This window comes from Coenobita brevimanus, chromosome 14 (assembly GCF_032717465.1).
Source record: "Coenobita brevimanus isolate Jiangsu-jjx chromosome 14, ASM3271746v2, whole genome shotgun sequence".
Taxonomy (NCBI): domain Eukaryota; kingdom Metazoa; phylum Arthropoda; class Malacostraca; order Decapoda; family Coenobitidae; genus Coenobita; species Coenobita brevimanus.
Genome location: NC_136967.1, coordinates 33,998,947 through 34,016,049, shown reverse-complemented (window position 1 = coordinate 34,016,049; position 17,103 = coordinate 33,998,947). Strand labels below are relative to the sequence as shown.

The 17,103-nt window shown below is 42.2% G+C and overlaps 1 protein-coding gene across 1 annotated transcript; it reads right to left on the bottom strand.

The window, feature by feature from the left end:
• Positions 1–3,701: 3,701 nt before the first annotated feature.
• LOC145390346 (sulfotransferase 1C4-like) lies at positions 3,702–16,889 on the bottom strand. The gene is made up of 10 exons (XM_080265302.1): positions 16,866–16,889; positions 16,077–16,162; positions 15,358–15,499; positions 13,338–13,464; positions 12,785–13,063; positions 11,220–11,275; positions 10,951–11,007; positions 10,212–10,284; positions 9,093–9,143; positions 3,702–3,901 (listed from the first exon to the last, which is right to left on the bottom strand). Exons 1-10 carry the CDS (start codon positions 16,887–16,889, stop codon positions 3,702–3,704), a joined length of 1,095 nt encoding a protein of 364 aa, XP_080121428.1.
• Positions 16,890–17,103: the final 214 nt, after the last annotated feature.

The window sequence follows — 17,103 nt, the reverse complement described above, 5'->3', positions numbered from 1 at the left end:
AGAGTAAAGTTGTAGCCTTCGAGAGAAATTAAGTCACTGGATACACAGTGAGGTTGGACAGTGATGAAATGGAAAATGAAAGAGTATTTAGATACTTGGGTAGTGTGATGAGTAAAGATGGAAGTCTGGAAGATGAAGTGTGTGAAAGGGTGCAGCAGGGAAGAAAGGTTGCTGGTTCATTGAAAGCAGTGGTAAGAAACTGGGAAGTGAGCATGAAAGTAAAAATGTCGGTCCCCACCTTAACATATGGAAGTGAAGTTTGGATTTTGTTGGAAGGACACAAGTCAAGGGTGAGAGCAGTGGAAATGAGTTATCCGAGAGGAGCATGTGCAGTTACATGGAGAGACAGACGGACGAATGAGAAAGTGAAAGAGCGTTGGGGTGTGGATGTAGATGTAATAGAAAGTGTTAGAAGTACAATAGGTGGTTTGGCCATGTGGAGAGGATGGAGAGTGAGAAACTGACGAGGAGTGTATGTGAGTGGTTTGAAGAGGGGAGAGGAAAGGGGAGACCGAGGATGAGATTGAGGGATGGAGTAGAAAGAGGGATTGTCAGCTGGGGGGGGGGGGAGGGACAGTGAAATGGCAGGGAACAGGGCGACATGGAGGCGAGTTAGTTATAGCGTATGGCTATAGATAGACAGTTAGCACAGAAATCAACATCTTTCCTGTTCCTGCATAATGCCTTGTGAATTACAGATCAAAATCTTTGTCTTCGGTTCAATGTTTTCTTCATATTGCCAGAATTCTTCTCATCCTAGTAATATTATTTTCACCTGTCAGTTTTGTTAATGCTAACACTTTACTGTTTTCTTCAATACTTTCTCCGTTAAATACTTTATTTTCTGTCTGTTGCCTTTTCTTTGTTTATTTTTTGTCTGACATTTCATAAGCTTACTTTCACCTGTCACCACTTCTTACTAAATTATTTTCATCTGTCAACTTTTTTTCTTTGTATCAGCATTATTTTTGTCTGCCAACATTACCTGCATCAGCGCCAGTGTTGTCCTGTGGCAGTATTTCACGGCCGTACCATCAATGTAACCCTTCAACAACAATATGACCCTCACCTATAACAGTTTTTCTCCCTTCAACAGCAGTCCACACCAACCAATTACACACCCTGTCACACCTTCTCATTTGCAGTTATGAAATGTAAGCCCCTCTTTTTGTGCGCCGGATATGTAAGCTTATAAGGCAACATGTCGTGGGAAAAAAAGGAAAATAATATTCACTTTTATTCTACGGGTATGATCCATGCATCACAAAAAAATAAAAATAAAAAAAAGTTATATTACCGTAATATATTTGGACTGGTAGATTGATATGCCCGGTTATTTTCTTTTTGCTCATTTTTCGTTTACTGATATACGTAAAAAACATGACATAAACTAGAAAGCACTCAGAAAGCTCATACCTCCGTCAATGCCATTGCCATTAAAAGGGATCCAGATCCGCACCTAAATTTAATCAATTCCTTCTTTGCCCATGGCCCACTTTTCCAAAAAATTTCATTGAAATTCATTGACAACATTGGACGATATTGTGCGGGATACTTCGGATCCGGATGCACCCCGTATTTAATCATTTCTTCCTTGGCCAATGGCCCACCCTTCCACAAAATTTAGTTCATAACTTCTTGAGTAATCCTGCTAACAAACAAAAAACAAACAAACAAACCCAGGCAAAATCATACCGGCAACCTCCTTGGTGGAGGCCAAGAATAAAGCATTATAATCGGGTGAATAATCTCTATACTGATATCGATATTAACTAATAAGGGATATTAAAATGGTTAAACTGGGTTAGCCACGTCGTTTGCAATGATTCTTTTGTCTTCATATTAAACCGTTACATTTATGAAGTGCATCATATACAAGACCCCCCCAACGAGAGATGGTGCTTCCTGAGTTGAAGAATATGGTATGGTGGTGGCATGTACTGTAGAGTGTAAATATATATTGTCATAAGAATACACGGTCCTGAAACAGTTAAATGTACTGGACATCAGTAACCTAGCCTCAGCTCCCTACCCCTTACTGGGGGAAACAAAGGGTTGGTTGGTGCCGTTTTTGGCAATATTCTGCCTGGTTAACCCCAAGACCACGAGGGCAGCATTGATACTGTACTTCTGTTCTCACCAAACAACCTTACGCAACATACGAGACGCCTGTTGTCGTCAAATGGTTAAAAGAATAAGAAAAAGAAGCACTCCGAGTCCAGCAGTCACGCTCACCATCTGCTCTTAGTGCAGAACATTTGACTTTGCCCTGCGACTTTGACCTTCAGTCAGTTCTTCTCAAAAAAGAATTGTGATTTGTATGTGTGTGTGTGTGTGTGTGTGTGTGTGTGTGTGTGTGTGTGTGTGTGTGTGTGAGAGAGAGAGAGAGAGAGAGAGAGAGAGAGAGAGAGAGAGAGAGAGAGAGAGGGGAGGGGGCGGGGTTCTGGACTCTGAAGGTAAAATAGCAGAAGAGAATACGAGTAATTGAGGAGAATATTGGTCCTTCCCAGGGCTATTTCAGTCTGCAGCTAGAGATGTCACAACATAAAGGACGTTGATGTAAAACTATTGATGATGATGATTATGATGATGATGATGATGATGATGATGATGATGATGATGAAGGTTTTATCTGTGGGAAGAGAAAGTACGGGAAAATGGCACACTCGGAGACAAAAATATCAACTATTTTGCTGTTATTATCGGCAGATGATAAGAACATACTTCAGTCTCGAGTCGTGAAGGAATTCTATCACTTTCCAAAGCACCTCCGGCGACGGTATAAATTCAATTCTTGTTATCGTTAGACGGTTTTATTCAGTTTTATTAGTGACCTCTCGCGTTCACTAAACTGTCCTGGGGCAAACACAGAAGGTAAATGTAAACTTCACCTGTGGCGTCAGCACCTGAAGCACCAATGGCCACTTTGTGTTTGAATGTGCGGTGTAGAGGAGGATCATCTGACAGGTTACTGGACCCTGTGAGGCCTCGCTAGTTGCCGAAGAGGGGTGCAATTACTGGCCGGTGTCTGGCTGTGATGCTGCTGGGGGTGGAGAGCGATGGAAAAATTGCTCCTGAGAACGCCGGGGAGGGGAAAGGACCGGCACACGATGGATGGGATTGCATTAAGAAAATATGGAGATTCACGAAACGCAGGATTATACAGACATCCTCCCGGTGTGGAGAGCTGAAATATTATGTATCTGCCTACAATGAAAGAGACTAATTAATGCGTCATATGTAAACGATACACTCTATTGTCACTGTTTTGTTTTCAGCGTTGTCAGAACTAATTTTACAGTTCATATTCAAACGTATTTGTGTAACTAAGGACCCATTGTTCACAGTTGTCAAAATTTGTATGCATACATTCCGGCGTATTATCTTGACAAATAGTTTGTTCAGCTCTTGTTCGCCAAAAGACTAAGACATACAGTAGTTAAGACAGGCACGTAAGGAGAGAAAAATATCGTCTGATGAGCAGCATGGATTAGATAGGAAGTTACTTCTGCCCTCCTCCCCTCCCCCCCAGAGAGAGAGAGAGAGAGAGAGAGAGAGGCGCGTGTGTCATAGCAACTTACGAGCATACAGTGTAGTAGTGCGTCATCGTACCGAAAGTATTGACCTCTTCAATACAATAACGCCATTTCAGTTAATTGTTGGTACCTCCAAGTGATATAGTTTCTGATAAAAGATATGTTTCACTGTGAAGAGGTTATAAAGCGTTCATGAACACCGTTATTGGGATGACAGCCTTGTATTTCCTTCCTGCTGCCATCAGAGGAGCTTAACTTGGCATAGGTATGACGCTCATATTGAAGATGAAGGTGGTAGTCAAGTGGTAAACGAAGGAGTGCTGACAGAGGTGCAGACATCAATACCAGCTGGGGCAGGGTATAGTCTGAAATATACATTTTGTTAATACCATCACACCAGTGATGAACCAAACAGCCTTAGGGTGTTATAGTATAGACGGTATGACGGTATGGTAACAGTGTTTGTGTGAACATGTAAGATGCCATCCAGTGTGCGTAGGAGGACTGCCCAGAGACCGACGCACAAAGAACAAAAATATCGGTGGGTCGCGTGCCCTCCAGATTACGTCGATACTTGGCATGTTTTTAGATCATTGTTGCCTCTACCAGAATATTTCATGCTGCCCCAGAGAGCACACTAGTACTGAAATATTTATGGTGGAAATATCTACTGTAATCTCTCTAGGTGAAGTCGTTTCAAAGGTAAACTGAGAACAATACCTGGATGCAGCAGGAACATAATAAAATGATGTCACCGATAACGACTATTTTACTATATCTTTGTTGTCTCGAAGCGATAACACTCTGTTTAGGAAAGACCACTACTGGTAAAGGGATTAATGAAGGCTGTACGTGGCATAAAGGGATTAATGAAGGCTGTACTTGGCATAAAGGGATTAAATAGGGCTGTACTTAGCATAAAGGGAATAACCCGTGGATTGCGAAATTACTTTTTTTTTTTTTTAAATCCCACCCTGTGGTGCGCAAAAAACGAATGAAAAAAAAGTTTTTTCTGGGTTTTGTTCTTTATAAACCTGAAGATAAACATTCAGGGCATCATCTGGAGAGAAAATCTCTCTCTCTCTCTCTCTCTCTCTCTCTCTCTCTCTCTCTCTCTCTCTGTCCATCTTTGCCTAGTGCCATGCGTAAGTTTGCGTATCTTTACGGTGATGCACGGCCAGCACAGCCTGAGCCGTGGCTCACAACGCAACGCTACCCAGCCTGAGCTGTGGGTCGCAATCCACTGGTTAATGAAGGCTGTACTTGACAAATTCAGTATGAAATGTGTCTCCATGGCTGAAGTAAATTGCCTTGAGATGGCAAGAACAAGAGGTGGTTAATTAGAGTCATGCACGATGCCTCGGATGGTTCCACGTTTCCCCGGTGTATTAATTGAAACTTGAAAGATAACCCATTCTTTGCCATTCTTGTTTCAGAATTATACTTGCTCTCTTCAGACGATGCTATTCCTCTTAGGACAGACTGTAAACTGGAGGAATTAGATGCAACGTTCATTAATCCCTTCAGTGCGAGAAGTATACCCTAAGCCGAATAAAAGCCATGTGGAGTAAAGGGGAGATGATTTATGTTTATGTTTTATTCTACATTCATATGCAGATGACTCAACATTTCATAGTTCATTCACACTCAGACATCCATTTACAAAGTCTGATCTCTCTAACTCTCAACTCAGTACAGCCATCTCCATAAATCAAGACTTATCCACGATCGGTGAATGAAGACAAAATAACCTTGTCTCATTTAATGCTAGTAAAACTAAATATATACAATTTACTAATAGACAGGTATTACCAGAATCGTATATTACCTTCAATGCTACAAATATTCCCATTTCCAAAAATATTGAAATTCTTGGCGTCTCTCTTAACAATGCCCTCAGCTGGATCTCTCATGTCAGATCACTTGCTAACACCGCCTCAAAGAAACTTGGATTATTGTACAGAGTCCGAAACTTCTTCACTGACGAGCAGTTAGTTATAATTTATAAGAGTCATGTGCGCTCTCAGCTTGAATACTGCTCATCCTTGTGGAATGGATGTGGAGAAGTTGCATTAAAACACCTAGACAAAATTCAGAACAAAGCTGTTAGAATTATTAGTAACTCTACTATTACTAACAAACTACCTCCCCTACAAGTAAGAAGGAATGTTGCCTCCCTTGCGTTATTTTACAGATGTTTTTATAGCAAATGCTCAGACGAAGTTGCGTCCATTATGCCATCTCTCCATGCCGTCCATCGTGCTACACGGGCATCTTGTAGCGCTCATGACTGGAATGTCACTCAGCCATACTGTAGAACTTCTGTCTATCATAATTCTTTCATTTCCCGAACTGCATCTCCCTGGAACTCGCTTCCCCAGAGTTGTTTCTCTGCAAACGTCAACCTACTGCTGTTCAAGTCTAACTGTTACAGATATTTTATGAACAGAGGACACTAGTAATCTGGTGTATGGATTTGTTTTATTTTTTATTCATTTGTTTTTCCTTCCTCTGTTCTGTTATTTAAAAAAAAATCATTTCTGGTAACAAAGAAGAGATACTACGTACTGTATTTCTGCTCAGTATCATACAAGACGAGACGTCTATCCAATTTATCTCTCAGTGCTGGCCCAGGTGTGTGGCGATCCCATTGCCAAGCATGTGTGGTGCAAGGTAAAGAGAATATGAGGTAGTCTCACACGGGGGGGGGGGAGGGGCTAAAACCTGTCTCGGTCTGCGCGTGACGTCACAGATAATCCAGACTGAGGGTCTCAGGCAGTAGTAAGGCCAGTCACTCTCCTACCTGCCCTGTGATATGAGCTCCCTGGCCTCTGTGGATTACTTTTATTTGCATCCAAAACTGCCTGCAGAGCAATGACAAGGTTAATGCTATGTTTTTGAGATAATTATACAATATGTCTTCAAGAAGAACTGTCTGTTTTCAGAGAATATAGGAATGTCGTACACAGGGTCATACAGACACAGACCCGACATCACAGGTGCCTGTACGCTAGCTGATTATGAGAAAAACAACTGAAAATATTGACAGAGATCACTGGTTGAGAGCACAGCAACTTCAAACACCTACCAAATGATCTGGAAATCGCCAGTTTACATTGGTATACCATTGCATTCGTTTTCTTTTACACTCCAAGTTTCTCTCTCTCTTATTATCCTTGACGTCACAGCCTCTGCGTGAGCCAGGGGCGGTGAACCTACCTCTCATACTCTCTTTACCTTTGTGTGGTGCAAGCAGTTTCATGCTTCCAACGGGATAGTAAGCAAGATGTAGTAGTTCGGAACTTGTTTGTTTGTTTTTCATTTATATATTTGTTTCATTACTTTCTCGTTGTCCAGATTAAGTAATATTACAATTATTTTTTGGCATCTTTTAATCCTATGTGAAAATTGGGAATACATTTAAATTAGCTGTAATTATCTCCAGACATATTAAGAATAATTACATCTTTCGTCACAATATATTCTGTCTAAAGGAATGAAATATTTTTTCTGATATTTTTCTGTTATAAATGTTGAAAAAATATACTGATGGTGTTGTAACACAAGGCTTAAATAAAAGTGAAGTAATATTTGTACAAAGCGAAAGTCTGCTGACTCGGTTTTTGGGTCGGCGACTCCCGAGGGAGGTGGGTGGGAAAACGCACTACTGGGAGAGAGACTGAACGGCTTTATTGCTGTTATTGTTGTTTACAACAGCTGGACTGGACTTGCCCAGGCATACTCGGAGAGAGAGAAGAGAATGGGATAGACAGATCCACTGAAGGCAACCTGCACCACCTTTGTTAACAGGTAAGTATTACTTCTTCCTTGCTCCAACACCCACCACCACCCAAACCCATCCCCCCCACCCCTCTCAACCCAAATCACGTTTTTGTACCCAGGACTCGCGAAACGAAAACGGGTGTTTTGTTTTGATGTGTGCGTGTGTGTGTGTGTGTGTGTGTGTGTTTGTGTGTGTTTGTGTGTGTTTGTGTGTGTGTGTGTGTGTGTGTGTGTGTGTGTGTGTGTGTGTGTGTGTGTGTGTGTGTGTGTGTTTAAAAAAACAGTTTAAAAAGATGTAATCTGCTTTCAATCAGAACTGGGGGAACGGTTGAAGGACAGAACAAGAGGAATGTTCTTGTCTTTCAGGAACAATAGGTCAAAGATGTAGGTCACGGGGCTGGGTCAAACGTTGATTCAGCAAAATCAACGTCAACAGTTTTTATCCAGTTATGACAAAACTTGGAGGAAGAGCTGAGGGTATGGCAGGAATTGGGTGATTCAGTTTTGACAACGCTCATTGAAAGATCAAGGTCACAGGTCAAGGTCAAAATTTCGATTCGGATGTGTCAGAGTTAACAAAATATCTCAAACAGTTATAATCTGCTTTTAATCAAGCTTGGCTGAATGGCTTAGGGTGTTGCACGGAGTAATGCATTTTTCCTAGAACTATAACTTAAATTTCTAGATCATGAGGCAACGGCAACTTAAAATTTTCATCCAATTTACACCATTTGTGAAAGGTTGTGGATAAGACACTAATAACAGGGTGTGATTATGACCACAATCAAAGGTCAAGGTCAGAGGGAAAGGTCAAAGGCCATATTTACAAGACAAGGTCAGGTCAGAGTTTTGGTATTATCTGAACAAAAATTTTGTAGAAGAGTTAAGGGTTAGATAATACAGAATATTCATAAACTCTAACAAAAAATTTATTTTGTAAAATTCATGAAGATTCTGATCAGAGTAATAATAACAAAAAAAAAGTTATAGCAGTAGAATAAACTACAGATATACAGGAATATATAATAAGTCTTCAAAGTGTTAAAAAATATATCCCACAGATATATAGTATAGCAAGAGTTAATATATCCTCTATATAGGAGGGTTTGAACTCATGGAACCACCATCAACTGAGGCTACTGTTCCAGTGCGTCTAGTTCACGCTTCAAGCAAGTGTCACCTCGACATTTCACATCTAAGACGATCATCTATGGGCAGAGAAACGTACCAAGCCTCTCTCAGCTACTCCAGTGCATCTACTTGCAGCATATACTGTACATCACTTTCCTCCCTGATGTACAGTACAGTACCACAGAAAATTGTCTATGAGCAGAGAAACATACCATACCTCTCTCAGCCATTCCACTGCATCTACTTCACAATTAGGGAATGTCCATCATATTGCTCCCTGATACACACTATCAGGGAAAATCATCTAAGGGCTTAGAAACATGAAGCTCCAATTGAATCTTTACTAGTCCACAACATCATACCCAACACACGAACACAACCCACGAGGCAACGACATTATAACCAACCCTTTTCACCAAAGATTGTCTACCCCATAAGGCAATGCAACAGCTTGAAACACACCTCACCTCTCCCACACACACAACACACCATCACAATGCTCCAGGAACTAAGCAATGAGATTAACAACAAAATTTGTACAGAGAAAAGGGAAAACTGGAAAGCCTTTGTAACAACACTTTATCACTCCACCGACACCTCTAGACTCTACAAAATATTTAACAGTATCACTAAATCACAAACATGCACGTCCAAGACCCACGCCATCACCTCCAACACCCAACACATCATTTCCTACAAAGAACAAGCGAACATTCTATTAAATCACTACAAAACATAAGTCACAACACACAGTCTGAAAAACAAACCTCTCAACATAGGCCGTCCTTTCCTCTCGATCATAGCGCAACCCCCTTCGCTCCAGAACAGACACTTAACATTATCAACAAAAAGAACCCTACAAGCACAGGGCCAGATGGTATCAGCAACCTGTACCTAAAACATTAAGGACCACAAGGCATCCAGACCCTGACAAACATCACCAACTACTCATATTCACACTGCAGCATTCCCAGTATTTGGAAACATGGGACAGTCACCACTATACCTAAACCAAACAATGACCCGACACTCCCTTTTTTGTACAGACTCGTAACACTACTTAGCACACCATCCAAAATAGGTGAAAGTCTCATTCTCAACAAAGTCATTCCCCATATCCCCGTTGCTCATTCATGGTACAGATTCAAAGCAAAGCATTCTACAAACAACATAATGATTATTCTCAAGGAACTAGGATCCAATGACATCAATTCCACGACATCAGCTCTGAGTACACTTCTCACAACAAATATGTAATGCCGTAGATGCCATCCCGCAATGCAAATTAATCACCAAGATAATGAAAATGAACATGGAGAACAACACTAAATGCTGGCTTGCCAACTACTTATCTGGGAATAAGCAAATGTTACATTCCACGGCAAGCCATCATGAACAATAAATCTCCCTAATAGAGTGCCACAGGGCTTTCTACTCTCACCCATACTATTCGACCTGTACATACTTATTCCCACACCCCAACCACCTACAAACATTGCCTCATTATGCAGATGACATCACCAAGATAACCACACACTTCGTTACAGATACAGACTGCACACTGCAGCAGGACTTCCTCAACACACTGTAAACTTGTGTGGACAACAGGCTGAAGATTGACCCAGCCAAATACAGCACCACAATCATCATCAGCAGTAAACATGACCACAGGTACTCCCTCCACATCACACATAACAATGTACATGTGCCACACACACCCTCTATTAAGATCCTTGGAGTGACATATAACACCGGACTCACCTTCAAGGGCCATGTACATCAAGAGGCGGTGCATCCCCAGACTCAATGCACTAAGGGCAACTATAAGGCCACACTTTGGGGAACAAAAAGAAGCACTCTCCTTACTCAACAAACATTAGATGAGTAATGTCATATGCCTTCCCAGCATGGGCTCCCATCCTATCTAATGCCCACTACAACATCTTGCAGATCATACAGAACAACGCTTTATGCATCACCACCGGCTCCACCAAAATCACCCCCACAGATTACTTGCAATCTGAAATGAAAGTCTTCCCTGTCAGAAACTACCTCGATATGAGGGGCACACAATTCTCTGCAGCAGCCTTATCCAATATACAACACCCCTGTCCTTCTATGAAAGAAACGCACACACCTAGGCACATAAAACACTCACCACACAAACATTATCAAACCCTCTACAACAATATCCCACCTCCAGATATTCCAACACTAGCAATGAAAAAACACCTACCTACTGTATTCATGTGCAGGGTAATACAACACCTCGATCACAACACCATACTACAACCCCCCCCCCTCCTGACATCCACACATCGGAGGTGTCCTTAAATTGAGCTGATTGAGATCACTTAGCTTCACCCAGCCCTCCTTAACTAATAGTTTATTAGTGAGCCTTATCTATGGACATACACACCAGGCTTCTCAGCATTTGAACATTGGCCAACAGAGGAGAGTGGGAAGTAGAACACGTGTAATGTTAAGTGAACTTTTATACCTGGGTGTACCTAGGTGGCACCTCCCCGACTTCCTTACTCCCCGTCTCCACCCATGCCTGGAGAAGAATAAAAGATCCTGGTCAATTTTTGCAATAAACAAATCTCTATTGCAGTGGTTCAGCAATACCACAGATCATTGTCTTTGGTATATATTTTTCATCATAATACTAACTCAAGATTGGCCATGAAGTGTCAGGAGTGGAAATAAAAGCATAAAGTAACAACCTCATACTCAAATCATGCACAAGAAAATTTGTGAGTATGGTACCTGGAACTTGGCCTTCATTTGGGGAGTGAAGTGATTGACCCAGTCCCCAGTGGCACCTGTAGGGAGAGAAGAACACAGGTTGAACACTGAGAACACTGCCACTAACAGCATACAATACTCAGTGTAAATTCACTTGATGGAACTGGGCCACTCCTACAACTTGAAAACTAAGTCGCAGTTGCGTGAATTTAGATGAATTTTAGTAATGAGGTGGACATGAGCCTCCTTCATTAATAGTTAAATTGACCTTCCAATCTGACTTCACTTGGCCATCAACTGAGCTCCAAAGGGTTATGGATCTTTGTCAGGTAAAACATGCTATTTCACCTTTATCTGTGGGCTCACCTTAATCTCACCCAGCTTATATCTACCTATTTCTAGTAAAGGATGGTCCATATATTACACCATGGCCCGTATTCTTGTTAGTTAAGGAAGGTTCCTAACACCTTTTCCTAAGTGGTTTGTTTATTACGCTTTACTGTACTCTTCATTAAATAAATACGTCCAACACCACCATACTCTGCAAAAATAACATACAAAAGGATAATAACCAGCCATATCCCAAAATAAATCATTAAGTCTTCGTAGACAGTTACTACTTCCCATAAATCTTTTCTTTTTATCGATCTATAGCCAGACGCCTTAATCCCGTAAGGGGTGCCCACAAACAAATAACCTCCATGTCATCATGTCCCCTGCCATTTCGCTGCCCTCCTCCCAACTCAAATCCCTTTGTCTTATATACCTCTCCACTCCATCCCTCCATCTCATTCTCGGTCTCCCCCTCCCTCTCCCTCTTTTCTACATTTTTACTACTTCACATAAAACTTTTAATCCTTCTTACTTTCCACTATTTTGCTTTCACTGACTGCATGAGTGATTAGTAGTTTCATGATGAAGCCAAAATTTCTGCTTTTCCCATACCAGCAGACTGAGCCAGGACCACACGATACAAGGGTGCAATATACCATCCATCTTGTGTATCGTTGTATGCCCAGCTTAGCATACTGTAACCTGGTCATTCAAACCTGACATGCTTAACCTACTTTGTCTCACTGGCTTGCATCCATTAATGAGGTGAGTGAAGATGATGATGATGTGACGACAATGATGATGAACACTAAGATGAAGACAGAGATGATGATGATGATGATGATGATGATGATGTAACAACAATGATGATGAACACTAAGATGAAGACAGAGATGATGATGATGATGATGATGATGATGATATAACGACAATGATGATGAACACTGAGATGATGATGATGATGATGTAACGACAAAGATGATTAACACTAAGACGAAGACAATGATGATGATGATGATGAAAACGGATGACGACAACGACGCCAGACGATGATGATGATGGAAATGAAGGCAATAATAATGATAATGATGCCAAAGGTGACAATGACGATGGACGATGATGATGATGATTATGATGATAATGAAGGCAATAACAATTATAATAATGACAATGATTTGATGACTGACGATAATAAATAAAAAGAGGATGATTAAGATTATGATGACAACAACGACGACGCTAATTAAACTCACCCTTCCTCACAAACTCAGCCTCTCCCGGCACCAGTTCAGGATATTCCGGGATGAGACTGAGGTTAGTGGCAGGTCTGGCCTTCATGTTGGCAAAGCTGGAATGCTGGGCCACCTGCAGCAGCTCGTCTTCCGTCAGGCCTGTGGCGAGGAAGTGGTCCAGGCGCTGAAGTTCCCTCAGCGGATCCTTGTTCATGTCTTCGTAGTATAGCCAGAGGAGGTTTGGGTGGGTGCGTTTTGCCCATGCCTCGCTTAAGTGACTCCAGTATGGCCCTTGTAGAACTGTGAAGATGAAGAAGAAGGAGAAGAAAAGAGAGAGAGAGAGAGAGAGAGAGAGAGAGAGAGAGAGAGAGAGAGAGAGAGAGAGAGGGAGAAGAGAGGGGAAAAAAAGTGAAGGTGTGGGAGAAGACGAAAGAGAGGCAGGGGAAAGAGAAGAAAAAGAGGAAGAAGACGGATTAATGCACTTTATACCTGTCAACTGGATTATAATCAACATCAATCAGTTTATTATTTTCTGCAAAGTCCCATTCTTCATTCTCTCTCTCTCTCTTCTTACCTAAATCTCGGCACCACAAATCCAGGAACTCTTCCAGGTCGCCCTTGAAATTCACTGACTTGAAGAGTCTTTGAAGGTGGTAGTAAGACACACACACGTCACCCGGATGTCTAGCCACATATATCACCTACGAATGAAAATGTAAACAATCATCATCATCATCATCATCTTCATCTTAATTTTCATCTCCACCATTCTTATTTCAAAAGATAATTTAAACGGCTTAAGTTCGTATTTGTGTACTACGGTAGAAACCAAAACAGATCAAAACAAGAAGCGGTGCCAAGGAACAGCAAACCCGTCCCTGTGAGTCATTTTAGTGCTGACGTATAAACACAGCTGGATATCTAGTCATAGATGTCACATACCAAATTTGAAGTAAACCAGGTGAAAATTTACGATTTCATGGCCATTGAAATTTTAGGCCAGATCCACCTGACACTGAACCCCCTACCGCTAACTGGGGGGTGACGCCCATGATGTAATGAGGCATGTTATAGGATGTAGATTTGAAAGACGCGCATATAGGTTTTAGTTTCATGTCAATATGACGAATTTGAAAGAGTTATGGCGAAAAAACGATTTTTTTTTTTTTTAGAGGCCCAAAGCCTGAGCCTTGGCTCAAAATTTAATCAGGTGATCAGAAGGTCACAGCCCTTCATCCTTTTAATTTTAGTTAAAATCGCACCAGTAGTTTACACAAAAAGTTGTCAACATAAACAGACAAACCAAGTTAAAGCAATACCCGTCCCCAACACCCTCCGGGCCTGGGGCTGGTAACTAACAGTTTCAGAAAGAGAGAGAGAGAGAGAGAGATCAATTTAAATTAAAACTAATTAGCTAATCTTATTGTGTAGCCACAACAAGGAAGCTTCGCTCTAACTCTCAGCGGTTGTTGTTGTTGTTGTTTAAAGATTCCCTGCACCTGTAGTGCAGGCCGGGCCATACGTTAGCCCGGTCAGTGGGGTATGGGCTGGTTAAAAAACAGTAAGGGGGGAGGACAGGACCTGGGGATTGCCCAGCACACACGTCCTGTCTCCTTGCTGGCTTTGTGGTGTGTGTGTCAGCGTTTTTTTCTTCTTCTTTTTTTTTTTGCCTATCGACCATTGGGGCCGAAGCCCCCGGTCATTAAGGCAAAAATACATATATGTATATACATTGACACATATACAAACATATATTTATACATACATACATACATACACACATCCATGCATATGTGTCTCAGCGGTTGTTGTTGTTTAAAGATTTCCTGCACATATAGTGCAGGCCAGGCCATACATTAGCCCGGTCAGTGGGGTATGGGTTGGTTAAAAAAATAGTAAAGGGGGAAGACAGGACCTGGGGATTGCCCAGCACACACGTCCTGTCTCCTGGCTGGCTTTGTGGTGTGTGTCTTAGCGGTGTAAAAGTACTGTATGTCTATTATAAACAAGATCTGAACACCCTAAGGTATCTCCTTGTGTAACATCAACAAGGGACCTGAAGACAAAGGTGTCGAAAAACTCAGATGTAAATTTTACGTTTGTCTCAATAACTTGCTAATTGCAACTATATTCCATTCAGATCATAAGGGGGACCTGAGGTGCATATCCAGAAATGTATATCTTTAAAACTTCTGTGGTTTTTTCTACTACGTGTCGCAAAGAAAAGACTGAGCAGATTTGAATTCTCTACTAGGCTAAATGGCAAAATATTATGCTAAAGTTATACACAAAGCCTTTTTTTAAATAGGATTTTCACCCAAAAATCCGTATCTCAATTAGTTTCTGAGATATTTCAATGTAAAAGAAGCAATTTTTGAATCAAAATGAGTATATCACCTTCAAAAATAGGTCAAGGTCATATATATTTGGCAAAGGTACTTGAGTAACCCTAGGCTACCTTCATGTGTAATGTCATCAAGATAAAAGAAAAAGTGCAAAGAAAAATAATACTGACGAAAACATGAAGCGTCGCCATTTATATGGCGAAGCTTTAAGTTTATGCCGCCAGAGAGAGAGAGAGAAACTTCACCCACCTTACAGCATTCAAGAATGGATGGCGGGAGAAGCGAGAAGGGCAGATGGGTTTGGACTATTCTAGGAGAAGGAACGGACTCAGCACGGGCCAAATATACCCCAGTGGTGCTCGGATCCTCGTCTGGATGTTGCTTTAAAAAACTGTCAACCAGAAAACTGGGCCGGGGAACATCTGGATGGTAAAATGAGTCACCACTGAAAAAAAGGATGGTTGTCAGTCTCTCTCTCTCTCTCTCTCTCTCTCTCTCTCCTTCTCTGCTGTTTGTTCCACTCTCATTATCTATTCATATATCTGTCTATCTACCTGACTCTCCATCTGCTTTTCCCTCCCTGTCTAATAATTTACCTGTCTGTCTATCTGTCTGTCTGTCCCTCTCCATTTATCTAATCATCTATCCGTCCATCTATCTATCTATCTATCTATCTACCTGTCTGTCTGCTTGTCCCTCTCTCTTTAACTACCCCCCGCCCCCCCAAAAAACCCAAGCCCGTTGTAGTCGTGGGGGGGCTCTGGGGTCTGGGGCTGGGACATGATGATGGGGGTGGTGTCCTTATACCCTGCTTCCCCCGCCCTTGGGTCCCAGTCCTTGGCCCTACTAATTTTGCTTGGTCCTTTTTCTTCCCTTCTCTTCTTTTATTTTCTTTCTTCTCACCTTCCTAAGGTGTGAGAGCCGTGCTGATGGGATGCAAGGCTGTCTCTTTTGTGTCAGTCGCTAACGGCCTCGGGGAACCATGGGTACGGTAGCCCTTGTATTTTTCGCCCTTACTTCTGACTGGGCTCTCAGGAGTGGACCAGTTTAATTCCTGTTATTTACAATTAGGCTCACCATGGCCAATAATGATATATTAATTAATTCTCAAGGAGCAACGGGAGATGCTCCTTCAAAACCTTCTCCCGGACAGGCGGATCCCCCACCCCTACTTTTCCGCCTCTTTCCTCCTCTTCCTATCCTTCTGTTTCTTCTTCTCCCCCCCCCGCTCCTTCCTCCCCCCCTCTTTCCAAACCCACCATCAGTAACATCAACTTTTGGTCGCCAGACATGGCCCAAGTTCTTCAACATCCAGCCGACAACAAATGACCTCACTCTCCATCTCTCCTTCGACAGATAGGTCCCGATATAACATTTATATACATCACGACCAAATGGAGACCACCTTTTGACTGTCCAGACTGCTGCGCAGGCTGAGAAGGTGATGTCGCTTACTGATCATTCTGGTCATCCCATTGCAGCAGTACCAGATCCCCACCTAAACTCCAGCACGGGAACTGTTCTAATCCCTTCATATATATCTATAGGAGATCGCAGTTTCCCAGAATGCTCCACAGATATACAAGCCATCTTGTCAGCCCAACACCTAGCAGTACTGTCCGTTCAGTGTTACACGCTTCCACCTCAGGGGCGCCGGAAATACTCCTCCAACATTGCTAAGATCAGTTTTAAGGGCCGCGATCTTCCCACTTCTGTCATTATTGGTGGCACACGACTCAGTGTCAAAGAATACATACCTCGTCCGCGACAGTGCTCTTCATGTTGGCGCTATGGACATCCTGCCAAATACTGTAGATCAGAATCAATATGCCCTACCTGTGCCCAACCCGGCCACACCTTCTCAGCCTGCACAGCAAAGACCCAGGTCTGCCCGAACTGCCAAGGCTCTCATGCTGCCTCGTCCCGGAACTACCCGGTGTATACCTTCGAATCCGAAGTCTCCAGGATTCGCTGGAAAGAAGGTCTTTCCCTCCG

Coding starts and splice junctions, on each gene's coding strand:
- LOC145390346 (XM_080265302.1), bottom strand. CDS start 16,889: ATGAAGAGCACTGTCGCGGACGAG. Junction 13,465..15,357: donor CCATTCTTGAATGCTGTAAG/GTGGGTGAAGTT, acceptor TTTCATTCGTAG/GTGATATATGTGGCTAGACA. Junction 11,008..11,219: donor AAATGAAGGCCAAGTTCCAG/GTACCATACTCA, acceptor ATTCTTCTCCAG/GCATGGGTGGAGACGGGGAG.